Consider the following 25113-nt stretch of genomic DNA (forward strand, 5'->3'; position numbering starts at 1 on the left):
ACAGAAACCATGCAAACCTTTCCATTATAATTTTGCCCAGTAAGTTCCATTACTGATCAAAAGACATGATGGAAAAAGTAATAGAGGATAAAGAAACTGGGAAAAGTGTCAGTAGTTGCTTTGGAGAAAAGATGGGACTATTTGAGGGCGCTATTTTTTTTAATTTATTTTTTTTTTGAGGGGGGGGGCACAATTATTGTTAGGGACAGTATGGATGGGGAGGTAATATGGGTGATTTAAAAATAAAAGCAGGGGAGGCACTAAGATGTTTGTCAGTGAACAACTTCAATGAGAGAAGATGCCCTGTCAGTGAATGTAATTGTACAGTAATCACCAATATGGTCTCCAGAGCACCTTTTTAGGCCTGGTATTTACCTGGTCTGAGTTAAATGGACTGCAATATTATTCGGTCACTATATGGTAGTAATATGTGGTCATGGAGTGGCAGAGTTATTTGTCCCTTGTATAGTGGTAGTATCAGTCTCCGTATACTAGGTTTTGAACAGTAACAGTATGTAAGTAATTTGTAAGGTGATATGTGTCCTTTGTGTACTGGTATTATTGATAACTGCATAACTACTTTTTAGAGGTATATACAGGTATACAGTCCACTTTACTGATACCTTTATACTCAGCAGATTTCCTGCATGCAAATCTGTTGCAGAAAATCTGCACTTTTGGCTGCATCAACGTGCAGAGAAGAACTGTAAGAGTTGCAGCCACTTTATTCTTATTATCTCAGGGTGCTGGTCAGGCCCCCACTTAGCAGAATGTAATGATGTATCCTAAAGTAGAGGAACCCATTGTTTTAAGGCCTTACATACAACATTCATCTTACAGTCATGATGGATGGAGTCACTTTAGACATTACTATCTATAGTGAGGAAAAGCCCACTAAAGGCCACTGAAGTGCTCTCAGATCTATACTAAGGATTGGTTCTTAGAGACAGCACAGCTCATCTCAGTCTTCCATTATACACACCTTCACAAATTAAGCAGATGGCACTGAGCAGGCCGGTTTCTGTGTCATCCATTTCTAGGGGCAGGAGCTGGTTGGCAAATGTGAACACAAGGTCGGTGAGTGGACCAAACCCAGCATTGTGCATCTGAGTTCGGTTGAGAGTAAGGCCATCTGAGAAAGTCATTGTGTCCTGTTCCGGGGTATATCTTGTGCAAATTCTAAGAATCTGTAATAAAGGAAAATATAGAAATATGAGACATGCCAGTACAGTGAAGAAACATAACAATGACCAGTGTGTATCCTTTATACAAGCCAAAATGGGTGGAAGTCACCTGATACATTTAGAAAAATGAATACAGTCTCCAGAAAAAGAATACAGCCCCTTCCCCAGTAGATGAGCACTTGTTAAAAGAACCCTTAAATGGCTCGATTATGTTAAGTTGTAGGTTATACACAGCATTGCTGGATTGCTTGTGTAGCCCTTTGCTTACAATGTACAATATCCTCTGTTTACTTAGGAAAATGTGCAGCCAAATAATGATGATTTTTGATGCCAGCGATCAGTAGGATTTCTGGATATTTTACATGAGGCAATAATCAGCCCTTACAGTTAATAATTGCCCCTGTGTAAAAGACCCTTAAAGGGGAAGTCCGGGCAAAATAATTTTAAGATATGTTATTGCGCAACAAAAGTTATGAAAATTACTAAAGTTGTAAAGTTGGTGATGTCACGTCGCATAAACTGCCGACTCCTGCTGCTCCAGTTTGTCCCACCGCTGTAGCAGGTGTCGGCATTTTATGTGACGTGACATCACCAACTTTACAGAGACCTGAACACGCCATGCTTGTAGTAAGTGCAGGGAAAATGAAATATAGGTGCGTTTCCCATAATAAGTATCTATTAGTAATTTTCATAATTTTTGGGGGGCAATAACATATCTTAAAATTGATTTTGCCAGGACTTCCCCTTCAAGGAAGAAGCATCCATATCTAAGTATATAGTGTATATGTTTTAGGTTATGTTCCCACTTTGGGAACACAGTAGGGAAAAATGCCTATCCAGTAATATAGACAGCTGCAAATAATGATAATAACCTACAATATAGACGGCCTCCCTTCCCCGTTATGTTCCCGAAGTGAGAACATCGTCTTAGCCAGCTTTCCCTTGCCTACAGCAGTACAATAAAGCTATCATTACACTGACCACCTTCTAATGGTACAAAGACTCTCTGATCACTCTGTTCTTCTCTGTACAGCAGAGCTGACATGTAAGCAGACAATGTCAGTCTATTGAATCTACCTTAGTGTCCAATTAATTTAGCAAATATTTTCTTGAATCTAATGCGGTTACATTCCTATGACTCCTAAATTCTAAGTGTGTGAATAATGTATCATATTATTCCAGAATAACTGGTTCAGGAACATAAAAGAATCGTTTTAATGACAAAGACTTGCTGGTTTACTTTGGAGACAGCCAGTGATTTCTCTGTATTGTGCGGTCAGTGACCTACCAGATGCACAACAGTATAACTGTTACCTGAGTTCCCACAATGCACTGCTCTCTGGTAACAGGTAATACTTCTATTGAAAGGAAAATTAATAATTTTTCTGACATTTGAGCATCATGTAACTCACATCAGCACAGACTATCGTCACTCAAATTTATGTTTTAATAGTGAAACTCTAAGTTATTGTTCAAAAGATGACTGTCCCTTTAAGCTTCCCTTCTCTGAAACCACACAACTAAAGAAATAAAAATATGAAGGCATTATAGGAGTGCTTGCTTCTTTACAGATCATTGGATTAATAAAAACCTTAATATAAAGTTAAATGATGGTTGACAATCCTAATAGTTCAGCAATTAGAGAGATTTAGCAACAGAGAGAAAGCTGAATGCGGAGATATACCGGGGCTTGTGCACATTAACAATATTTCACTTTAAGGCTTGGGTTACACTATGTAAAAATTACGGCCGTCTTTCATAACAATGGCGGTTAGTGAGATAATTACAGTCATTATTTTTAAATAACGGATGTTATTTGCACAATGATGGTCATTATTAAGAATGGGGGCTATTTTTGCATAGTGTGAACCTAGCCTAACCTTGCTTTTCAAAATACCCATGATTCCCTCCATAACCACCAGGCACATTGCTTCAATGATGCTTAGGACAGTACATATCTCTTGATTGCTCAAATACAATGTCCCACTACTAAAGTAAACGCAGGAGTGGCCAGAATGTATTGCGTTGATCCAGGGATTATTCTGATGCCATTGGAGTCGGGAAGGAATTTTCTCCCTGTGATGGGGTTGTTGTCATCTGCCTCATGGGGGTTTTTGCCTTCCCCTGGGATTAGCACAGTAGGGTTTCCCTAGGTTGAACCTGATGGACTCTTGTCTTCTTTCAACCTTATTAACTGCAACCATGTTATTGGAGCCAGAAGCCTTGGCTCTGTATATTGTCTGTAGTGGTCGCTGGGTTACTGCTGCGACTAAAGGTAATGGAGGCTACACTGCAATATCCTGGTGCCACCTGTAAAGAGCAAAAGGCTTCTGGCTCCCATACATTATTTCTGGCAATTCTGCTGTGCTGATCAGCTGATGAACAGGGGTGCCCAGTTTCAGCACCCCACCAATCAGCTATTAATGGCCTAGGCTATGTGGATAGGCCATCAATGTTTTTTTTCCTAGAAATCCCCTTTAAATTCTACTTTTGTAAATGACTTACTCAGAGACTCCAGGATAAAACAAGTCTTCTTGTGACACCTCTGATCACATTAAAAACATGTGTCTGCATGCCTCCTAGTAATGTCCCTCATACTGCAGAAATATGCAAAAGCCATATGGAAATTGCATTTAAATACATGCAGAGCTCTGAGCATTGCACACCTATTGACACCTTTCTACCTAAAATAACCCAATTGTGTCTCCGCACATAACAACTCCGATCACTGATGTCCTTCCCTGTCTTCATTCATCAGGCCTGATGGGACTCTGATAAAAACAATAACACTGTGTACAAAAGGGGCGAACAAGAAGGTCACTCTACTAAATAATGCAAGGTGTGTAGCTCTGCATCTTTAGCCACCAGCACAGCAAAAACGGGAAATGCCAGGGAGAGTCGAATTCATTCATAACAGAAAAACAGCAGCAATGTTATCACATATATGTAGAAAACAACTAAGAAAAATCCTGCAAATGTTACTGTACATTAAGGCAATAGGCAAGTTATATCCCAAAATAAACTATTTTCATAGATGTAGGGAGGATTTAAAAAATGCAGGGCACAGATGGCGCGTCCATGGTGGTCAATTGGGCTTGATTTGTTTCTACCTGATAATTTATACCTTTTGCAATACTACTGCAACCCAGTTTGTGGGTGTCCAGTGCTCAGTGACATCAAACATGGTATTGTCATCTTTCCCAAAGATAAAATTTTTGCTCCGCTTCCATTATAGAATCTCAGCATATATGATGGTGCAGCTAAGAGCAAAAACCACACAAGCTGATGGAGAAGCATAGTTACAATGCCCTGGCTGCCAATGGAAACAATATCAAAACTGGTGAAAAGCACAACAAAATGGAGATTGGAGCAAAGATCATAAATCACATCTTCTAGAAGGCAATCTGCATATAAAACACACAAGGACTAATCCCTTTCATTTCTGTCAGGCAGTGGGATGTGAAGGAAAGGCATATGGGGCAATGCTTCATGGTTTTTGTAGTAGAAGTCCAGCCTAATGCTGCGTTTACACGGAACGATTATCGTTCGAATTTGCACGATAGCGATCGAATTCGAACGATAATCGTACGTGTAAACGCAGTGAACGATCAAATGACGAGCGAGAAATCGTTCATTTTGATCTTTGAACATGTTCTTAAATCGTCGTTCGCAAAAAATTTGCAGATCGTTCTGTGTAAAAGTCGTTCACCAATTTTACCTATGTGCAAGATAGGCTTAAGCGATCGCAAAACGATCGCAAAACGAATTTTCTGTATGCTATATCATTCCATCTAAACGCTGATCGTTATAAAAAAAAATGTTACTTCGAAATGTTAATCGTACGATCGGGCGAATTATCGTTCTGTGTAAACATAGGTTGTGTCTTAATCATGGCCGTTGTTGCACATCGGCAACAATGGCTGTGATTAACACACAACTTACATTGTGTGAACATAGCCTAAAACTTATTTATGCACCATTGACGACCATCTTGTATGCAATGTTAAACCGTAACTGTCATTTCAGGGTCATTTTTCTGAAAACATTAAATATCAACAGTACAAGAAACTCTGTAATAGGTTTTATGTACTAAAAGAGTTTCCTTCTGTACTGAAAAAGCAATCTCCCAGCCTCCCCCCTCACATCAGATGAAGCAGGATTTCTGTCTCCATTATGTGGCTATGGAGAGGGGAGGGGCTGTTAGGAGTGACTGAGCACGGAGGATTTCTGCACAGCACAACACCCTGCAATCTTCTCTCAGTAAGTTCATAGATAAGCACTGACCTTTCTGACACCTGAATTTAGCGTTTTAGGTGCCCAGAGAGTCTACAAACAGCTGACCTTCATGTCACCTCTTCCTGCTCCCTCATCTCCCTCAGCCCCTCCCCCCTTCATAGGCTTACAATGGAGAGAGCAGAACCCGTCTTCACTGGCTTCTCTGTAATGAAGACGTGTTTGCCTGATAATGCACAGATAAGAAGTCAGGGGGGAGGCTGGGAGATTGCTTCTTGAGTACAGCAGGAGGCTTTTTTTGGCTGATGAAACCTATTACAGAGTTTCTTAAAATTGCTTATACTACTGATTTCTGCAATAAAAAAAAAATATGACAGTTACGCTTTAAATAATGTTATTTACAAGAAATGTAACAGTGCTAAGAGAGGTGATAAAGATGCTACACCAAAAGGACTTAAGTGTTCCAGATAATACAAAGTAATTGACATCTAACTAGGAATTTTAATCTACCCTAATACTATAGGGGGTGGATAACAGTATTAAGTTATATTTATTAATAGCCACAGAAAATAATCAGGGACAAGCAGAAAATTCCCAGTCCCACAGGTTATCTGCCTCCGCTGGCTGGGAAAACAAATAATTGGAGATAACATTACAGTTTCCCATTCACTGTACATCAGTCACCGGTCTGAATACCCATCGATATCAGCAACGCCATTCATCAGCTTACCTTCTACATGCAAATCTGCTTACATTAATTACCATGTCAATTAAAAGGCACTCCATCTAAAATAGAAACTGGCCTATATAATGGAAGAAGGCGCCATTAACAACATTCAGGATTATGTCCTATAATACGAGCACATTGGCACCGAACATATCCAAATTGTTGGAGAGATACTCTTATTTTCTTCAAGCATTTTGTCCAGTAGGCTGTGTTCGTATTACAATACTACAATATGTATACATCAGCAGACTGGGCTACTGTCATACATGTGCACATATTAACAGGGGCCCCACTAAAATGACTGGTCAGAATGTTGTCAACTAGTGACTAAGTTATGGCCATTATCTGAATGTATTTTCTGGAACTCAGAAGCAAAGCACACCACATCAGTCACTAGTTTACTACGTTTGGCCTATTAAAGTTAATAGGGCTCATGCTAGTATGTGCACAGCTATCGCGGCATCCCATTTTGACAGGTTGCTGACGTACATGTGCAACTGTGATGTCACCTAACCTTTAAGGGTCAGTGAGCTTTCTAAAAATTTGATATATCCTAGGGACAAACCATATCAAAAAGGTCCTACTGCCCCAAATAGAGTTCAAATTGCTGTAGTTAATGTGCGGACCCATGCCAGTTTGGCCTTGATCCAATAGTAGAAATCTTCAGTAAAGTTAAGTTCATGAAACCAAATTCACAAATGCAGCATTTTTCTCCAACTGGATCTTAAAAAAAACATACATACCTAAGAGTACAGTATATGTATGTATACAGTATGTAACAAGCCATGTATGTATGTGTCCATCACATGACCAGGACAGATTTTAATTCCATGGTTTTTGCATTAAATTTACAGACATATCAAAATTCCGTTCACATATTTTTTCAGATCAGTATGGTTACACCAATACCTAAAAGTTATATAATTTTTGTTATGATATATGATACATGTGTTGGTTGTCCTGTAATACAGTCCCTCTGAAAGTAATAGAGGGAAAACCCTTGGTCACTTCTCCAGAGACTTAGGACATCCCTGCATTACAGGGGCAGCTCATTCATTACAATGGAACCTAAGTATTTTATATGGTGGTGCTGCACCTTACCATGTTGCACCTTACTGTTCAGCTCTGTTCAGTTCCAATAGTTCTAGTATTTACAATAGTGTGATACCGGAGCTTCACTAAGCCTTGCCTCCGAGTCTTAGCAACACTTACATGAGTCTAAATACAAATTATCCATAATAAAGTCGTAAGATGACTTTGCCCTAAAATACACAGCGATGAATTATCCTGAACTTACTGTGCGGTTATTAACTATTATTCTGGCACAATTGACTGTACAACTCTCTTTCCGCAATAATGAATAGTGGAAAATCAATAGCATTTCACACATTTCGGCACTAATAAAATTAGAAAATGTTATGCTTTAAAGCAGCCACAATGGCTGTAAGGCAGCAATATAGGGAAGATGAAGAGCTCCGGAGTGAATGAGAATTGACCTCATTATTACATTCTCACATGGCAGAAATAGACATTTATGTTGTACATCTTCTTGTCATATGCAAGTCAAATGCTTCATATATCTATAAAAACCCTTTTGTTGACAAGTTAAACATTTGCTTTTTCGGAAGAAGATGCCATTTTCCCATGCTAATTAAAAATAGCATATGGCATGTGATAGACGACAAGCCACGCCGCGGCCAGACAATCACAAGCAGTTTACTGTACGCCATTGTTTTTAGAGATAAAAAGGAGCATTTATGAGAAACCGCACCGGCTGATGCTGAATTAGAAGGGAAAATGACCTTTGTACCATGATGGTTCCAGATCTTACATAGAAGAATTGTTATTTAGCCTGTAGCTGTGAGAAGTATTATATACCTTACATAGCTGGCATAGACCAAGCCATGAATATGGCATCTGCCCCTTTACTTTCACCTATCTGCGGGTAATAGTTTTGTGACCCTTTACGTCACTATTATTCCTGGCCCACTGGTTGAACATGTGTCCAGGGATATCGCAGCACTCTTGATGAAAAAAGATGGGAAAGTCCAATGGCACATGCTAAAGCAATCAGCCGAGGAGCGGGAATTTATCACTGTTGGCCGCAGACCACCCTGTGTAATGGTGCGTTTACATGTAACGATTATCGTGCGAATATGCGCGATAACGATCGAATTCGAACGATAATCGTACGTGTAAACGTAGCGAACGATCAAACGACGAACGAGAAATCGTTCATTTTTATCTTTCAACATGTTATCAAATCGTCGTTCGCAAAAAATTAGCCGATCGTTCCGTGTAAACAGTCGTCGCGTGATAGTCCGCCCGCCCCCCCCGCTTATCCGCAGCCCCCTGCGCCAGCTCGATCGCCACCCCCGCTGCTCCGATCACCCCCCTGCCGCTCCGATCTCCCCCGCCGCAAGCATACGTTACCTGCTCTGCGTAGCAGGTCTTCGAAATCCCCGACTCCCCTCTTCAGTGCATTAATTGGCTGAAGAGGGGAGCCGGGAATTTCAAACGGCTCTTTTTCAGCCAATCAGTGCTCCTCTTCAGCACTGATTGGCTGAAGAGGAGCTGTTTAAAATTCCCGGGCTGCGGATGAGCGGGGGTCCGGGCTGCGAGCGGGTAGGCGGACTGCGGGCGGGCGGGCCGGGCTGCGGGCGCGCGATCACAAAATGATTGCAAAACGATTTTTCCGCACGATATATTGTACCGTCTAAACGCTGATTGTCCTGAAAAAAAAAAAACGTTACTCCGACATCGTTAATCGTACGATCGGGCCAATTATCATTTCGTGTAAACGCACCATAAGGAAGGGATGTGCGTCTGATAGCAATATATTTAAATAGACGCCTTTGAGCCATGCGATTAATTGTGTCTTATGAAGGCACTGCATGGACCATCGGGAATATTTGCCATGCCGTGTAGTTTTACTGGGTCAAAAGACCCTTCATGCATTTTTGCCCGCAAACCAAATAGCAAATATGCCGGATGATTGGAAATATGGCTTTTTCTTATACAATGGAACCTTGGTTTAAGAGTAACTTGGATTGAGAGCGTTTTGCTAGAAGAGCTCACAGTTTTTCAAAATTGTAACTTGGTTTAAGAGCATTGCTTTGGTTTAATAGCTCCCTGTACTGGGTGGGATTGGGAGTGGGGGAGGGGCATGGTCTGCATAGCGTGGTCTACAGCAGTGCTTTTCAATTCCAATCCTCAGGCCTCACCAACAGGTCATGTTTTGAGGATATCCCATACAAAGATCACCTGTGATAATACCTGATGCACTGAATATAATTATATCACTTGTTAAATACTGAGGAAATCCTCAAAACATGACCTGTTGGTGAAGCCTGAGGACTGGAATTGAGAAGCACTGGTCTACAGCACTGTACTCTGACCCAGGAAGTCTCCCTCACCTTCCAAATCATAGCAGATCCACTTGCATCAGGAGACAGGACTGTGGAGGTAATATCTCCATAGCTGTAACCCCTCTCTCCCCAGACAGAGAGTGCTGCATGTATGTGTTCACATCTGCCTTGCTCATTCCTTCATGCGCCCTGCAGTTGCTGTCAGCTGTTGTGTTTCCAATCCTCTCCATTCCTGCTATAATGTGTCTGCACTCACACTCAGCTATATACACTGCTGCTTTAATATGCCTGCAATTAGACTCAGCTATACACAATGGTGCTATAATGTGCCTGCAATTACACTCAGCCAATTAAACTGCTGTATATAAAATTTCTATCCCTGTCCTCCCGCACAGCTCTGTGATTCTTACTTACTGATTGGTCCATGCTGAACACACATCCCTTCCCCATTGCTGTCATGTGACCACACAGACCTCTGACAGCAGCCCTGCTTCTCTATGCTAGCCTGTTGTACTATGCTCCTGCATTATGTGGATCTGCAGCTCCACCCTGAATCTACAAACTGTTGCAGTTTTTTCAGGTTTATGCCCTTACTATACGTTATACTCCACATGCTGATTGTTATACTGTACAGTAACTGATAATATAACATATTCAGCTGTTTCTCATTGTTTGTTTCATCTGTTCCACATGTTATTCAGAATTAAAAAAAAAATCATTATTTTTGGGGTGTGGAACTAAATGTCTGCATATCAGTGATTTCTTATAGGAAAATTTGCTTTGGTTTAACGGTGGATTTGGATTTAAAACTCAGCCCCGGAATGAATTATGTTCGTAATCCAAGGCACCACTGCATCTGTAAACCTGCCATAATGTGATCGGCCAATAAATGAGCAAATGCTGGGACTATTTTACAGGCCAATCGCCTGTTCTGCCAATTCTGCCCTATGTGATAGGACCGTAACTTTCTAATACAGACTGCAACGTTAGAATGACTATAAAAAAGGAATAACTATGACTGTATACATGCACTAACATCCTGCTACAGAAGGGCTCTTATGGATCAATATCATATAGCACATGGACCATAAGCTTGTTTCTTTTGGGCATGTTGGGGTTATCCTGTAGAGGGGATACAGTCTTTTATGGGGTCATGGTGGTATTTGAAAAAGTTACCAGATTGCATTCTATATATACCTGTCCCTAATTTACATCTCCAAAAGCTGCAAGGAAGATACTGGATGTTGGAGAAAATATATTCATACGTTCTGGACAGTTTTGCCAGTCATGAGAATTCAGAGTTACATCCAAGGTGATTATATGCAAATGAACAGACACTTCATTACTAGCTGCTAGTCTGTTTCCATAAGAATCCTTTTAAGCTTATGACTGCTGTAGGTCAGATCAGTTATGGTGATTGAATACCTTGCTGAGATTGCTATGTAAGAAAGATTATATAAAGCAGAGGTCGGTCATATGAGCACAGCGCCAACAACAAATTCATAATCAGCTATGGGGGGAATATTTATGATGCTCAGGCTCTGCAGCATTGTGCATGTGGGAGACACTTTTTTTAAACCTAGTCTATATTAGCCACCGTACTTATCACACCCCATTTTAGCACTTCTGTCCCCCAACAGGTGTCTATTATATTCAGGGCTGTGGAGTCGGTAAGCCGCAGCTCCGACTCCAACTCCGACTCTTGAATTTTATCAGGAGCGACTCCGACTCCCAACTGCTCCTTCATAAATGGCCAGTCATATACCAGGGGAGTTATTTATCACACTGACTCTCAGCTTCTCCCTAATGTCCTACATCAGGGGTGGGGAACCTTTTCCATGTCAAGGGCCAGTCGGGCATTAATAAAATCATTCGAGCGTCAGTTAGTAGCGTGGGTTTGCACCCGGGGCAAGGCAAAGTATTGTTCCCCTAGTGCCCCTGCTATTGTAGTTATCCCCCAGTGATGCCCCTTGTAGTCTAGTTAACCCCAAGTCATGCACTTTGTATTCTAGTTATCCCCCCCCCAGTGATGCCTCTGGTAGCCTAGTTAACCCCCCAGTCATGTCCCTGGTAGCCTAGTCATGTCCCTGGTAGCTAGTTAACCCCCCCCCCCAGGTCATGTCCCTGGTAGCCTAGTTACCCCCCCCACCCCCCAGTCATGTCCCTGGTAGCCTAGTTACCCCCCCAGTCATGTCCCTGGTAGCCTACTTAACCCCCCAGTCATGTCCCTGGTAGCCTACTTAACCCCCCAGTCATGTCCCTGGTAGCCTACTTAACCCCCCAGTCATGTCCCTGGTAGCCTACTTAACCCCCAGTGCCTGTCCCAAATGAAAAAAATAAACATCCAACTCACCTTTCCTCCGCTCCCACGCTGTCGTCTTCTCTCCCCTCTAACCCGTGCCTGTCTTCTCCTGCAGGCGGCGCATGATGAAATGACGTCGTCGCGCGCAGCGTACGCCGCTCTGGTGGGGAAGGGGAAGGCACTCACAGCACCCTCCTGTGTCTGACAGCTGTCACAGACACAGGAAGATGCTGTGAATGCCGGCTCCTGCCCCACCGGAGCGGTGCGCACATCACAGGGGAGCCGCGGGCTGCATTGGGAGGTCTCAGGGGCCGGATGTGGGCCGCGGGCCGGAGGTTTATCAACGCTGTCCTACATGATCCTGGGGCGATTTCTGAGGGAATGAGGAAGGATATAAAGCATCTTCTCCTGTGTGTGCAGTGGATGCAGCCAGTCTCCAGCCTCCATGTCCTGAACTACTCACAACTAGACTAGAAGGAGCAGATGGTCTTTTCCTGCTGACAATCTTCTATGTTTCTAACTAAATATTCACCATACACACAGAAACACTGCTAACAATGCCAGATCCGTGTGATATAGAGGTAAGCCATAGTGATATAGAGGGGTCACTGTGGGTGTGGGGGCATGCCATAGCACACACACAGCCTGCTGCAGCCATAGCACACACACACACAGCCTGCTGCAGCCATAGCACACACACACACACACACACACACAGCCTGCTGCAGCCATAGCACGCACGCACACACACACACAGCCTGCTGCAGCCATAGCACGCACACACAGCCTGCTGCAGCCATAGCACACACACAACCTGCTGCAGCCATAGCACACACACACACACAGCCTGCTGCAGCCATAGCGTGCGCGCACACACACACACACACACACACACACACACACACACAGCCTGCTGCAGCCATAGAACACTGAAGAAAAACACCACATTGAGGACAGAGGTTACTGCTACACTACTTATGTCTTCTTCTCCTCCTCCTTTAGATTACACAGGATATCTTCATATTACACTGCTGCTCATATACAGTCATCCAGCATCCACGAAGCACAGATCTCTTCCCACACAATGGACTTTTCCAGCTCAGAAACAAACTGCCAAATAGTGACCGACAACTTTTCCTCGACCACCCTTCCTATTAGAACGTTGCTCATAATATATATTGATGAGCAAAACTTATAAAATTCATATCAAAATTAAATTCTTAATTGTTCTAGGATTATTTTTAAAGCTGGCGTCGGAGTCGGTACATTTTTTTCCAACTCCGACTCCAGCCAAAACTAGCTCAGACTCCAACTCCACAGCCCTGATTATATTAGTTTATTTTCTTAAAATTACGGTAACTAAAAGGTCTGATTTAATAAGGAGGCATATGAAGATTTATTCAGTTGGCATGCACCTTTGGGTACTGTGTTACGGACAGGTACATTTTGGCTTATTCATGCACATGGCTCTGCAGGCTACCCAGATCACATGACCAGTGCCCAGAGCACTAGTTAAGTGCTATTCTATAAGTATATATGAAAATCATAATGGGGGTTCACCTGCTCAGTTCCCCTTCTTTAACCATATCCCATGTCCCTTTTCTTTGCGCCTTCTAAGCCCCAGCATTTATTTGAATCCACAGTATGTAATGTCAGTGGCCGTTGCAGAGAAAACTTTCAGCCTACCATCAACAATAGCTGATCTCCTGGGGTTGGCTTCTAACAATAATGATTCTACAATTTCATATAAATATCACCAATCAAAATATATGTAAGGCTCCAAACTTCTAGACCATTCTCCACCTCTGCAACTATCAAAAATGGGGTTTGGTGCATTGTAGGATAACTTTAGAGATTATATATATTTATATATCTATATATCTATATCAAGTTTAACAAGACATGTGTGCAGTGCATGCTGGGACATGTAGTAATATAGCAAGAGAAGGGCCACTGATCAAAACCGCCAGAGCGTAATATAATTACACTAAGTAGCAATACTCCTTTATGAAGTAAATGGGAAACATCAGTCAGAGAAATAAGCTAATAATATATGTTAAAGTGAAGACTATTACATGTGATATACTGTAACAAAACAGAAATCCAGACACACACATAGTCCAGTAAGAAAGTAAGTGACACAATAGTTCAGCATTACAATTGCTCCTTTATTATCTAATTACTAAGTAAAATAGGTCATAAATGTTTAATCTCAAATTAAAACTCAAGAGTTGCGTGTGATGGCAAGATTATTGAGCTATAAGTAAGGAACAGACGGTAATGTAAGTGTGGCAGGAAAGCAATTACAGGTAAATTAGGCAATGAATGACATTGTTCATAGGCTTTACATGGAAATTATCCGGAATTTGTATTAGATGCACAGGCAAAAAGGAGGCTATAGCAAAGGAGGAGGTAAAAAAAGAAAATTAAAGCTGCAAAATTGCAAACTGTATTGAATACTAGAGGCTATGAAGCTAAAATAATGACGTATTAAAGAGGAATACATAGTAAACCAGTCAATATATGTGTCACAGGTTGAAGGATAAGTCTATTTTATAGTCAGCTTCTGGATAGAGCACTTTATATGGTGACCTTGTTCTGGTTATGGCAGCTCAATCTGCTGAGTCGGATACTTCATCTCCTGTTGTCTTTGTGCTATGTTCTACAAAGTTGATGTGAATTGTACATGTCAAATTTATGAGATAAAGCGACGGATACACATAATCATTCGCAATTATATATTTCTCAAATGATATTACGAAGGAAACCACTTTTCTGCAAATATGCAACCTACAATTTATATCTTCTGAAATGTAGGATTATGAATAACCAAAATTAAAGGGGTTATCCACAATTAGGCTATGTGCACAAAAAAAACAAAAAAAAACCTTAGCAAGTATCAAAAACACCCCCAAAAATGCTCCAACTGATGTGTTGTTTCCAACTTAAATGGAGAATGCTCAAAACGATGGGAAAAACAGTACAGAAAAAAAGAAGTGACCTGTTACTTTCTCAGAGCGGATCCACTTAGCAGTTCACATTAAAAGGAATGGATGCTGAAAAAAATGCCTGAAAAACAGCATGCAAAAACCTTTGTAATTTAAAAGCCATGTAAAAAAAACATGATGTGAAATATTTCAGCACTAATTGAATAAATAAAATTGAAGGAAATTGGAAAGAAGTATGAAGCAGAATGAATTCTACAACTTCTTATCACATTTCAGTTCTCCTGTTTCTATATTTCTTTATATGTGCTTCTATCTCTCAGTCTGAAGACCATTTCTGTAGTCAGTATTGAAAAACTTTCCCTACTACGAACGTGTAGTGTCATCATATGGAGACACAGATAGGGTCTAACTACTATGGAGGGAGGGTGTTTATCTACTATAGGGGGACACAGAAGGTGTCTAACTACTATATGATGATACAGCAGGAGCTTAACTACTATATGGGGGCACAAAATGGACCTAACTACCATGTAGGGGAGCAGAAGAAGGAGGGCAAATTTTGGGCTGAGGCCCACAGGACTCCAGTTATGCCACTGCCATTTAGTGAAGATGTTCCCCTTATACTATGGATCAATTACAAAAAGGGGGATAGACAATTTAGTGTCATAGAAAAGAACAGTCCCTTCAAAAGTGGAACACATGGGAGGTATGATATGGAAGGTAGCCCCATGTAAACAGAACTGACCTGACTTGAGGGAGCAGAACTGCAGATAATACAGACAAAGTTATACAATTGGTTGAGTATGAGCAGTAAGGTACATACAGGTGGAAGAACTACTATATAAGCAGGACATGTAACTGTTATGGGGCCCATGGTGGCAGGCAGCCCTAAAAGTAATAGGCTTCGCAGGATTTTCTAGACAATGGCTACCTGCAACCTTCCCTAGTGTGAGTTTGCTGCACACAGATGTATGAATAAATCCATATGCAGTTAGCTCCTACTACTTGTATCTGCATGCAGCCACAATTACATCTCATCCAGTCAGTGAACCAGAGACTCCTTTACCAATATAATAGATTATTATTCAGGACAAAATCTTAGATCTAAATAAAAAATGGTTCTCCATTAGAAGTAGTAGGCCCCATTCTAAGCTTTGCTGTGGGACGATTTCTTAGTCAACTTCTGGGGGCAAAAATTGATGAGGACTCCCGGCACCTCTAGATATGATTAATGTTTTTTATTGTAAGCTGAATAAACATGTCTGTAATTTATATATAGTGAAACAATGATCATTTTTATGTATAGCTAAACACATCTGTGTAACTGTACAGCACTTTATTGGGCTCGACCACTAAAAAAAAGCCTCATGACACCAAATGAGGTGACAAAAATACACCGGCACAAAAGAATGATCATAGTCACTAATTGCTATGAAGGCAGAGAGTCTGGCTTTTCTTCCTGAGAGCCATGTGGCTACTGAGCAAGGGGTGGGCTGGTAAGCACCATTTGCTGTATTCCCATGGCAGGCACAAGAATGGTGGCGCAGGAGAGAATCAGCAGATCAGTCACACATTCCAGCTGGCCTGACCATGCAAAGTACTCCCTTTCTGCCCTAACAAAACTCTCCATTTTTCATCAAGAGAGTGGTGCTGCCTTCACAAGAAAGGCCCCAACAAAGAAGAGGCACAGAGATCTGTGAGATCTTGTTAGCCACTTTGAGGAAATCAAACACTGGATGTCAGACAGAGCAGACTGAAAGAAGATGACAGTGAGGTCAATAAATCATAGGGGGTCACTGAAAGGTGTGGGCCCACTTAGAAAAATACATTTCAGTCACAATAATATGAAAGCATTCAGCCATGTAACAGCTTCAAATCTACGCCCCACGGCTTTTGAATTTTAGCCCTGGGAAACTAGAGCTGAGCGCCACCAAATATACATATACGTATACATTAGAGAGCAAGGGGAAAGTGCTAAGCTGATTCCCAGGGGGGCACTGATCTCACTTGTCAATAACCGATTCACAGAGCTAAATGTGCTATTACAATCACCTATTTAGCTGAAATTTCTATTAATTTCCACATGCTTGTTCATTAAAATAATACAAATAATTGTCCTCTTTAATCTGGCCTATTCGGGCCTGAAATACCGTGTTTAAAACCGACTGCCATCGCCAGCAGTGAGATAATGTTATTGAGCAAAAGGTTCTCCATTTACTGGGATGCATTTAGGCCGGTGATCATTTAAATGCCAGGTGCATATTTCTCTGTACAAGACGACATTAGATTTTTAATAGCGGATCAAAGTATGTAAAGTGTAGACGTTCTGTGAAAAATCACACCATGGAGAAAGAGCTGGAGCCATTACCCTCTAGCTGATGGCGGCTCAGGTCCATTCTCATCTTAAAGTCACACTTGTCTTACAGCAACAAGATACCCGAGTAGTATAGTTATAGCATAACCTCAAGCACATGAAATATCTGTTGACAGCTGTGAGATAGTATAATAAAAACTACTTTTAACCTAAACACTTGCTGGCAGAGGTGTTGTATCACAAACAGGTCCAATGCTTTACCTTCAACTTTCTACGTTCACTTTTCTTGAGCCATCTCCCAAGTAACATATCATCTGAAATTTATGTACGGTCACTTATTGCCACTACCATCTGCAGGCTATGAAGAAAAAAAGTCTGAGACAAGCTTCTCTGTCTCTTTCAGGGAGCCGTAAATGACTGTGAGGGCCATCCACTCTCTAACTATACAGAACATCTTCCAAAGGAGTTAAAGGAGAAGTCCGGCATTGTATTGCCCCCCAAAAGTTATACAAATCACTAATATACACTTATTACGGGAAATGCTTATAAAGTGCTTTTTTCCCTGCACTTACTACTGCATCAAGGCTTCCCTTCCTGGATAACATGGTGATGTCACAACCCGACTCCCAGAGCTGTGCGGGCTGTGGCTGCTGGAGCGGATGATGGCAGGGGGACACTTAGGGACACAGGGCACTGGAGGGACACTGAGCATCCCTCTGCCATCATCCTCTCCAGCAGCCACAGCTTGCACATCTCTGGGAGTCGGGTCATGACATCACCATGTTATCCAGGAAGTGAAGCCTTGATGCAGTAGTAAGTGCAGGAAAAAGAACCTTATAAGCATTTCCCGTGATAAGTGTATATTGGGGATTTGTATAACTTTTAAGGGGCAATACAATACTTAAAAAAAAAAATCGCCAGACTTTTCCTTTAAGCCAGCACTAGGTTACCATCCAAACTGCAAGTGGCAACCAGGATGGCCAGTCCAGATCCACATAGTAACATGCAATAAGGTCACAGCAGAAATGGAGGCCCAGTTATATTTAGCCATTTTGAAATCTATTTAGGTCCACAAACACAAGAGCGATGTTTTGGCAGAAATAAGGCTGAATTTGACCAGACCTTCATTTCTGCTGTGACCTTTTTGCATGGTACTATACAGAACATGTGTATGAAGTCTTCCTTGTATCATGCTGTTATCAATCATCAGATCAGAACACAACATTTTTGTGAATCAGCCCATAAGACTCTAGATGCACCTTGATGACTTTAAAAGGAGATCTAGATGAAGTTGTCTTTTGGTAGACATTTTGGGCCTGCTTTACAAGTCTAGGCTTTCCAGCGGATCCCTTAGTACTCTGATAGGACACCCCTGACACTGACTATTGAGTTGCTTTTGGCTATTGAGAAGCACTGCTGTAGGAAACTTTGAGAGTGTTTGGTGGATTGAAACAACCCCGAGTTGCTATGTTATATGGTGAATAATCATTCCCGAGATTACATCCAGTAATGCAGCCCAGTTTTTATTGCTGTTAAATTCTTTATGTTACCTGACATGTAGCTAAGGACCATGTTGGAGTTAAATGTATGTCCTGAACAACTGGATTCCCAGAACTTACAGTGCTACACACTGCCATACCATTTATTATCTATGGGGCTGCCAAAGATAGTCAAGTACAGCACTGAGCTACCTTACCTTAGCCCCATAGACATGGAGAATGGAGTGGCACTATGCATACTCAACCAACAATCCATTCAGATGGCAGACCCAGGACCTTAGCCCACTAACCTTAATAATCCGTTGAAGCAGTAACAACAGAATGTCTATCTTTAGTATTATTAACACTGGGGATAAGAGGGGTAACTCTCCCCATTCATCATACTGGTGTCTCATATAACAAAGGGCCCTAGGCTCAGAATAACTGCTGCCTCTCACTACCTATAGCTACATTCTTGACACAATCTAAAAAAATTGGTAGGATTCTCCAATGACAGACAGAAAGGGCACATCCAATAACACAATATTACAAGCTGCGTCTGTACAAATATCACAGTCAGTTGTTAGCACAGTTTTGTACAGGATTTCACAGAAAAAAACTTACAATCCTGGCATCTACCATTTATATTATTAAAAGTAAAAAATGTATTAAAACAAGTGTTCTACACATATGAAATCATGTGATTTCATATGTGTAGAACACTTGTTTTAATAATTTTTTTTACTTTTAATGCATATCTAATAAAAGTTAGATTTTATACGTGATTCTGGGAAATTAAATATAATTTACACGTATTTGGACCGTGGTTATTGCACGCCCATACGAGGTGGTGCATCTGTGATTTCATCTATATTATTAACAGTACATTACTAATATAACCTAGCTTCAGTTCCAAGCAAGTTCATCCATTGTTCCTGGGAAGAAATATTAGGTTAATCTGATATAGTACAATATAGTTGTATATAATCGCAGAACATTTGCCAAATTCTAATACTATATCATTTTCCCATCTGCAGCGGGGAGCTGACGGACTCCGTGCCAGTACGAGAGATAGAACAGCCAGAAAATGTATGAAACACGTCTAATGCTGAAATATTATTTTGTTAATGAAAATGTGGCTGTGCCCAATATGTCACCGATGTGACTCTACGCCATGTGCTCCATACTACACAGATCAGGGGCCTGAATGTTTTCAATGGCGTTTGTTATATGATAATTTGAATGTTCTATTGTATATCTCTATGGATCCCTTTATCGATGTGTTGTCCTCATCCTGTTCACACTCCTATTACATTTATAAATTACAAGACACTCAGGATGTACGCTTGAGAAAGGCTAATATAGCCGAAACATTGCGTGATTTGCTGTGAATAAACCGTCACACTCACCACAGTCTAGTCCCTTGGATTATATTACATTTATAAGGTATGGACATACAAAAGAGGCTTTCTGATGTTTTGTAAATGAAGCTTAAAGGAATACTCTGGAGGGGAAAAAAAGGTCAACTGGTGTCAGACAGTTATATAGTTTTGTAAATTACTTCTATTTTAAAAACTCATGTCTTCCAGTACTTATCAGCTGCTGTATGCGTTGCTGCTCTCTGTTGCCACCTCTGTCCATAACAGGAACTATCCAGGAGAGGTTTTCTATGGGAATGCTGTGGACAGTTACTGTCACAGACAGAGGTGGCAGCAGAGGGCACTGGGTCAGACTGAAAAGAATACACCACTTCCTGCAGGACATACAGCAGCTGATAAGTACTCCAAGACATGAGGTTTTTTTTAAAATAGAATTTACAAATCTGTATAACTTTCTGACATCAGTTAATTTAAAAACACTTTTTCCCCCAGAGTACCCCTTTAAATCACAGCAACGTGAAAATGTACACAATGTTTAATGGCCTGGACTCATCAAACTGTGTAAAATAAACTCTTATGTATGATTTACTCTTTTGGGGTTTTTGCATTAAAACACAAAGTAGGGACTCTCTAAATGTATGTATCTATTAATGGTGTAAAATAGTTGCAAAGTTTAGTGCAAAGATCTTTTGTATAAAAAATTGGACAGGTTTTGCTGCACTCTAGGCACCATACACAGGGCTCTATACAGGATCCACAGCCCGAACCATTTACTATAATTAAGCTGGTAGCTGGGTAGCTTTCTAAGGGCCCTTTTACACAGAAAGATTGTCTGACGGATTATCTGCCAAAGATTTGAAGCCAAAGCCAGAAACAGACTTTAAACAGAGATCAGGTCAAAGGAAAACCTGAGATCTCTCCTCTTTTCAAATCCATTCTGGCTTTGGCTTCGAATCTTTAGCAGATAACCTGTCAGATAATCTTTCTGTGTAAATGGACCCTTAGATGCTAGATTAGCAGCCACACATGTAGCAGATGCATTGCAAGACCTGCCCCCTGATACATCTGGTACACCATATACAAAAGTGAAACGCCAGTCTAGACGAATCTCCCTCAAAGTGTACTACAAAGCAGCTATACTTTAATAAAGAAAGGTCATCCCAAGATTAAACTTTTTCACCTATCTGCGGTAGAGGGCTCAGCTATATTCAGCAGTCCTATATTGGGTAAGTGGAGACCCCTGTTTTTTCTGGGACCATCACTGGTTCAGAGTCCACTGTACTTTCTTATGCCAGTATAACCCTTATTCTTACATATTACACAACAGTCTGCCTAAGGCTGGGTTCACACTGCGTTGTTGCAATCAGTTTAACGTATCCATTCTTAATTGGTTACTTTTAACGGACAGAAAAACATAGTCAACACTTCTTTTGTGTCCGCTAAAAAAAAAACGGATCCGTTTCGATCCGTTTTTTTTTTATATAATGGAAGTCAATGGAAAAACACACAATTGCATCTGTTTGTTTCCATAAAACGTATACGTTAAACAGATTGCAAAAACGCAGTGTGAACCCAGCCTTACATAGCAACCACACTAAGGCTACGTTCACATGATAGGATTTTATCGGGAAAAGGTAGCAACGTCGAAAATAACATTCGTGATCATTACAACGCCAAAATTAACACACGGCTAACTTTTCGCGCTATGATCCCGTAGTGGGAACAAAGCCTAAAGAGGTATCCCGATCTTAACTAATAAAGTTAAACTTGAACGGTTCATCAAGTTAAATATTTTTGCAGATACAGTCTCATTCTGATATGCAGCCACCTCGCCACACACCCCCTGACCACCCATCAGCTTTTTGTAGAAACTGTTTGGTACTTCAGGCCGTATTACATGGCACAATGTGAGGAAGAAGTGAACATTGTCAGGTTAGCACCCGCTTACACCTCATTTTCCGCATGCTGTCTTTGCCATCACATGCACAGACAGCCAGCCGGTGTGTGTGTGTGTGTGCGCGTGTGTATGTGTGAAGGGACCTGCGGAAGGGGCTGCCTGGACGATCCTTAGATAGTCTTGGTGGCCCATTGATGAGAGCCGTAGTGGTGATTGTCATTTCACCATGTTGAAAGACAACGATCAGCCGACATTGGGCTTGTTGGTTGATCGTTGGCTTTTAACATGTGCTATTACACCAAATGATTAGCAGCTGGAACGACCAATAATCGGCCAAGTACGGCCGATAATCGTATAATAGTTTGGTGTAATAGGGCCTTTAAAAGGCGCTATCTATCTTGCTGATCCTGATCTACAGTTTCCAAAAAACTTTGCTAGGCTTTGCATTTGGCTTGTAACCAGTCTTCCTTTGAACTCCACTCCATGCCGCTCTGTGCTGTTTCAGGTGCCTGGAAAAGCTGGATGCAGTCCTAGGAGAAGTTTCCCAGAACTGTATCCAGGTTTTCCAGGCACCTGGAGCAGAGAAGGCTTCAAAGGCAGCTCATCCCTAGATATAATATTACTCCTATAGTGACCATCAACATGTGTGGATTCAAGCATAGACACCTCTGGTTGCAGATCATATTGCCAGGCAGCCATCCGGACTCATTCATGAAATGCTAAGTAAGCTCCAGCTCAGACAGATGTGGGAGCCTAATGATGGGGAGCATCCACTTTAACCAGAGTTTCTGCAGTCCATAGCAGTAGAGCACTAGAAATAGGCAAGAATACTAATACATAATAAAACTTGTATATAGGTTCTATACTGGTAATCTGTGACATAATGTCAACTGGCACAAAAAGTTCCACCATCTGATTGAAAGAAGTACATGACAATATTTTTTAAACTCCTTTGGCATGGAAATGAATCACTATGGATATATTATATGATAGAGCGTATACCATAGTATACAGGTTAGGGAGCAGTGATTATTAATTTGGGGTAAAATATGAACTAAAAATATAGGACATCTGGTTGTCATAAAACTGAATCCTTTTGTATATTCCAGCACATGTTAAATTGCTATCCCAGAGTTGACCGCTACTCGTATAAGGAGTTGCTACCATTGCAAGGGGAATAGCCTTGAGTAATAAATCACAGCGTGTGTACAGGATTAAGAGGGAGGCGGTGTTGACTTATCTTCATAGTGTAATAATGACAGGCATGCAATCAATGATATATGGTTATGTCTTTGGAATGGGACCACACACACAAGCAAATGTGATAAGAGAGTACAGTATGAATGAATTCACAGAGAAAAACCTCAGGGCAGTCTCGGCAGAACAGAGGATAGTTTTACTCTGTTCCTCTGTTTATGCCATACATCAATGTCATACATAAGAGCCTATTCACTACTGCTTCTGACTGGGGATGAGGAGGAGGTCAGCGGAGCGGACTTACTTCAGAGGAGATTTGCTTGATTTTTATTTCTTTTTTTATGTGATTAATAAGAGTGACTATAATCCATCTGCTTTAAAGAATGCCTCAGGCTATCCAAGTCTTCAGTATCAGTAGAATGCCTTAAGTTTTCTATTTAAACATTGCAGTGACCATTTGGGTGTCAAATCATAATTTAGATGATCATTTTTTTTTTTATAATTTTTTTATAGAACTTATATTTTTAGCATCATGTGAAAATCAGATGCACAAAAAGACATGCAAACAATACAACAAGAACAATATAGTAAAGCATCACAGTCTGGATGTATCAGCCATAGTAAATGGTAGACATCAGCTCCGCTAGTTGCGCTCTATAAATTGGCGTTGAAGCATGTACACTTTCTCCTACAGTCGTTCACCAGCCAAAAACTTCAAGAATTGACTGGCTGGAGACTGGACCTTCCGATTACACCCTCTGCCCATTTTGAAGGTCCTGTCATGGTCCCTAGAACTCGAATTAGGTGGGTTGTGGAGTTTAAGTTTTTGGGTGGAGATCGACTTTTAGGATTATGGAATGAAACTGAGAAATAATCCACTATTCAATCATTAATGAAAACGGCAGAACAATTGTTATATGGAGGTAGTTAAGAAAAGAAACTTTTTCCAGAACTAATAAAAAATTCAAAAGTGAAGGGAATTAGAAGTAAAATTAGTATAGATACGCACCAAAATATCCAGACAGGCGGCTTTTAGTAGAGTTATCTGATCTGCAATGGTCAGGCTTGTAAATCCAGGTAACCGCTTTGCAAATTCCACTATTTTAATAATGCACTTTGTTGCAAGTTCGCTAAATTTATCCCATAGACCAAGGTCTAGCCGTACACGGTGATCAGCGCTGGAATTCTGATGGACACAAAGAGAACACTGCGTTAGTTTGTTACTCTTCTAGAATTATCCCTTATATATAAGTTATAGAAGTCATGACACTTGGGGCAGGGTAATAAATGTAGGGCATTATGTAAGCTATAACATTATCATTCACCTTTATTAATTTGTGGCTGCCTCAGCAAAGGGGTTGGGGGAACCCTGTTCTGTACATTGATGTACATGGCGGAAGTGAGACCTGCATCTACATTGTGAAAATGTGAAATGAGACAAAACCTTTAACAAGGTATTTTGCCATTTCAGATGGTTATCCCCTATACTCCTATGTGTTGGATAACAAAGTGATTGGTAGAGGTCTGACAGATTCTGATAAGAGACACACACATCCCACTGCAGCCTGCGATCCATTCATTTTCTATGGAGCCACTAAACGTTTCAGAGTTCAGCATGAATGGACCACAGGCCACAGTGGCCGAAGCCCAGGCTCCATTAATTCAGGGGGCAATTGTGTCTCTGTTCTCAGGAGCGGTGGGGGTCCCACCAGACAGACCCCTACTGATCAACTCATTACCTATGCATAGGGGATAGCAAGCTGTGAATACCCCTTTGACTCTTAATATTAATAAAATGCAGACATAGATTTTTATCTAAAAGTTCACACTTCAGAGAACATGTAGACAATGTAAACAATATATATTTTTTATCCAGTCATTTTATGCAGCGTATAGGAAAAAAAACAAATAAGGCTGGTACAGTATTTGTATTATGTGTCTGGACTAAAGATGAGCGGATCTCGAGCACTCTTGGGTCTATCCGAACCCGATTGCTGGTGGCTGAAGTAGTTGGGTGCATAACTAGGCCATGTTTTCTAGGCAGCCTCAGGGCTGCATCCCACTTTTGCAGCCACTGGTAATTGAA

General features: G+C 41.1%; 1 protein-coding gene across 12 annotated transcripts in view; it reads right to left on the reverse strand.

Annotated features, from left to right (window-relative positions):
- The window catches only part of RARB (retinoic acid receptor beta), a 508146-nt gene that overhangs the window by 6107 nt on the left and 476926 nt on the right, over positions 1–25113 (reverse strand). For all 12 annotated transcript variants that reach the window (XM_069958669.1, XM_069958671.1, XM_069958665.1 and 9 more), the window contains 2 exons: positions 24037–24213; positions 983–1187 (listed from right to left, as the gene is read on the reverse strand). In XM_069958669.1, coding sequence (XP_069814770.1) covers positions 983–1187; positions 24037–24213 — 382 coding nt within the window. The remainder of the gene's footprint in view (positions 1–982; positions 1188–24036; positions 24214–25113) is intronic.

The sequence above is a fragment of the Dendropsophus ebraccatus genome, chromosome 2 (genome assembly GCF_027789765.1).
Source record: "Dendropsophus ebraccatus isolate aDenEbr1 chromosome 2, aDenEbr1.pat, whole genome shotgun sequence".
Taxonomy (NCBI): domain Eukaryota; kingdom Metazoa; phylum Chordata; class Amphibia; order Anura; family Hylidae; genus Dendropsophus; species Dendropsophus ebraccatus.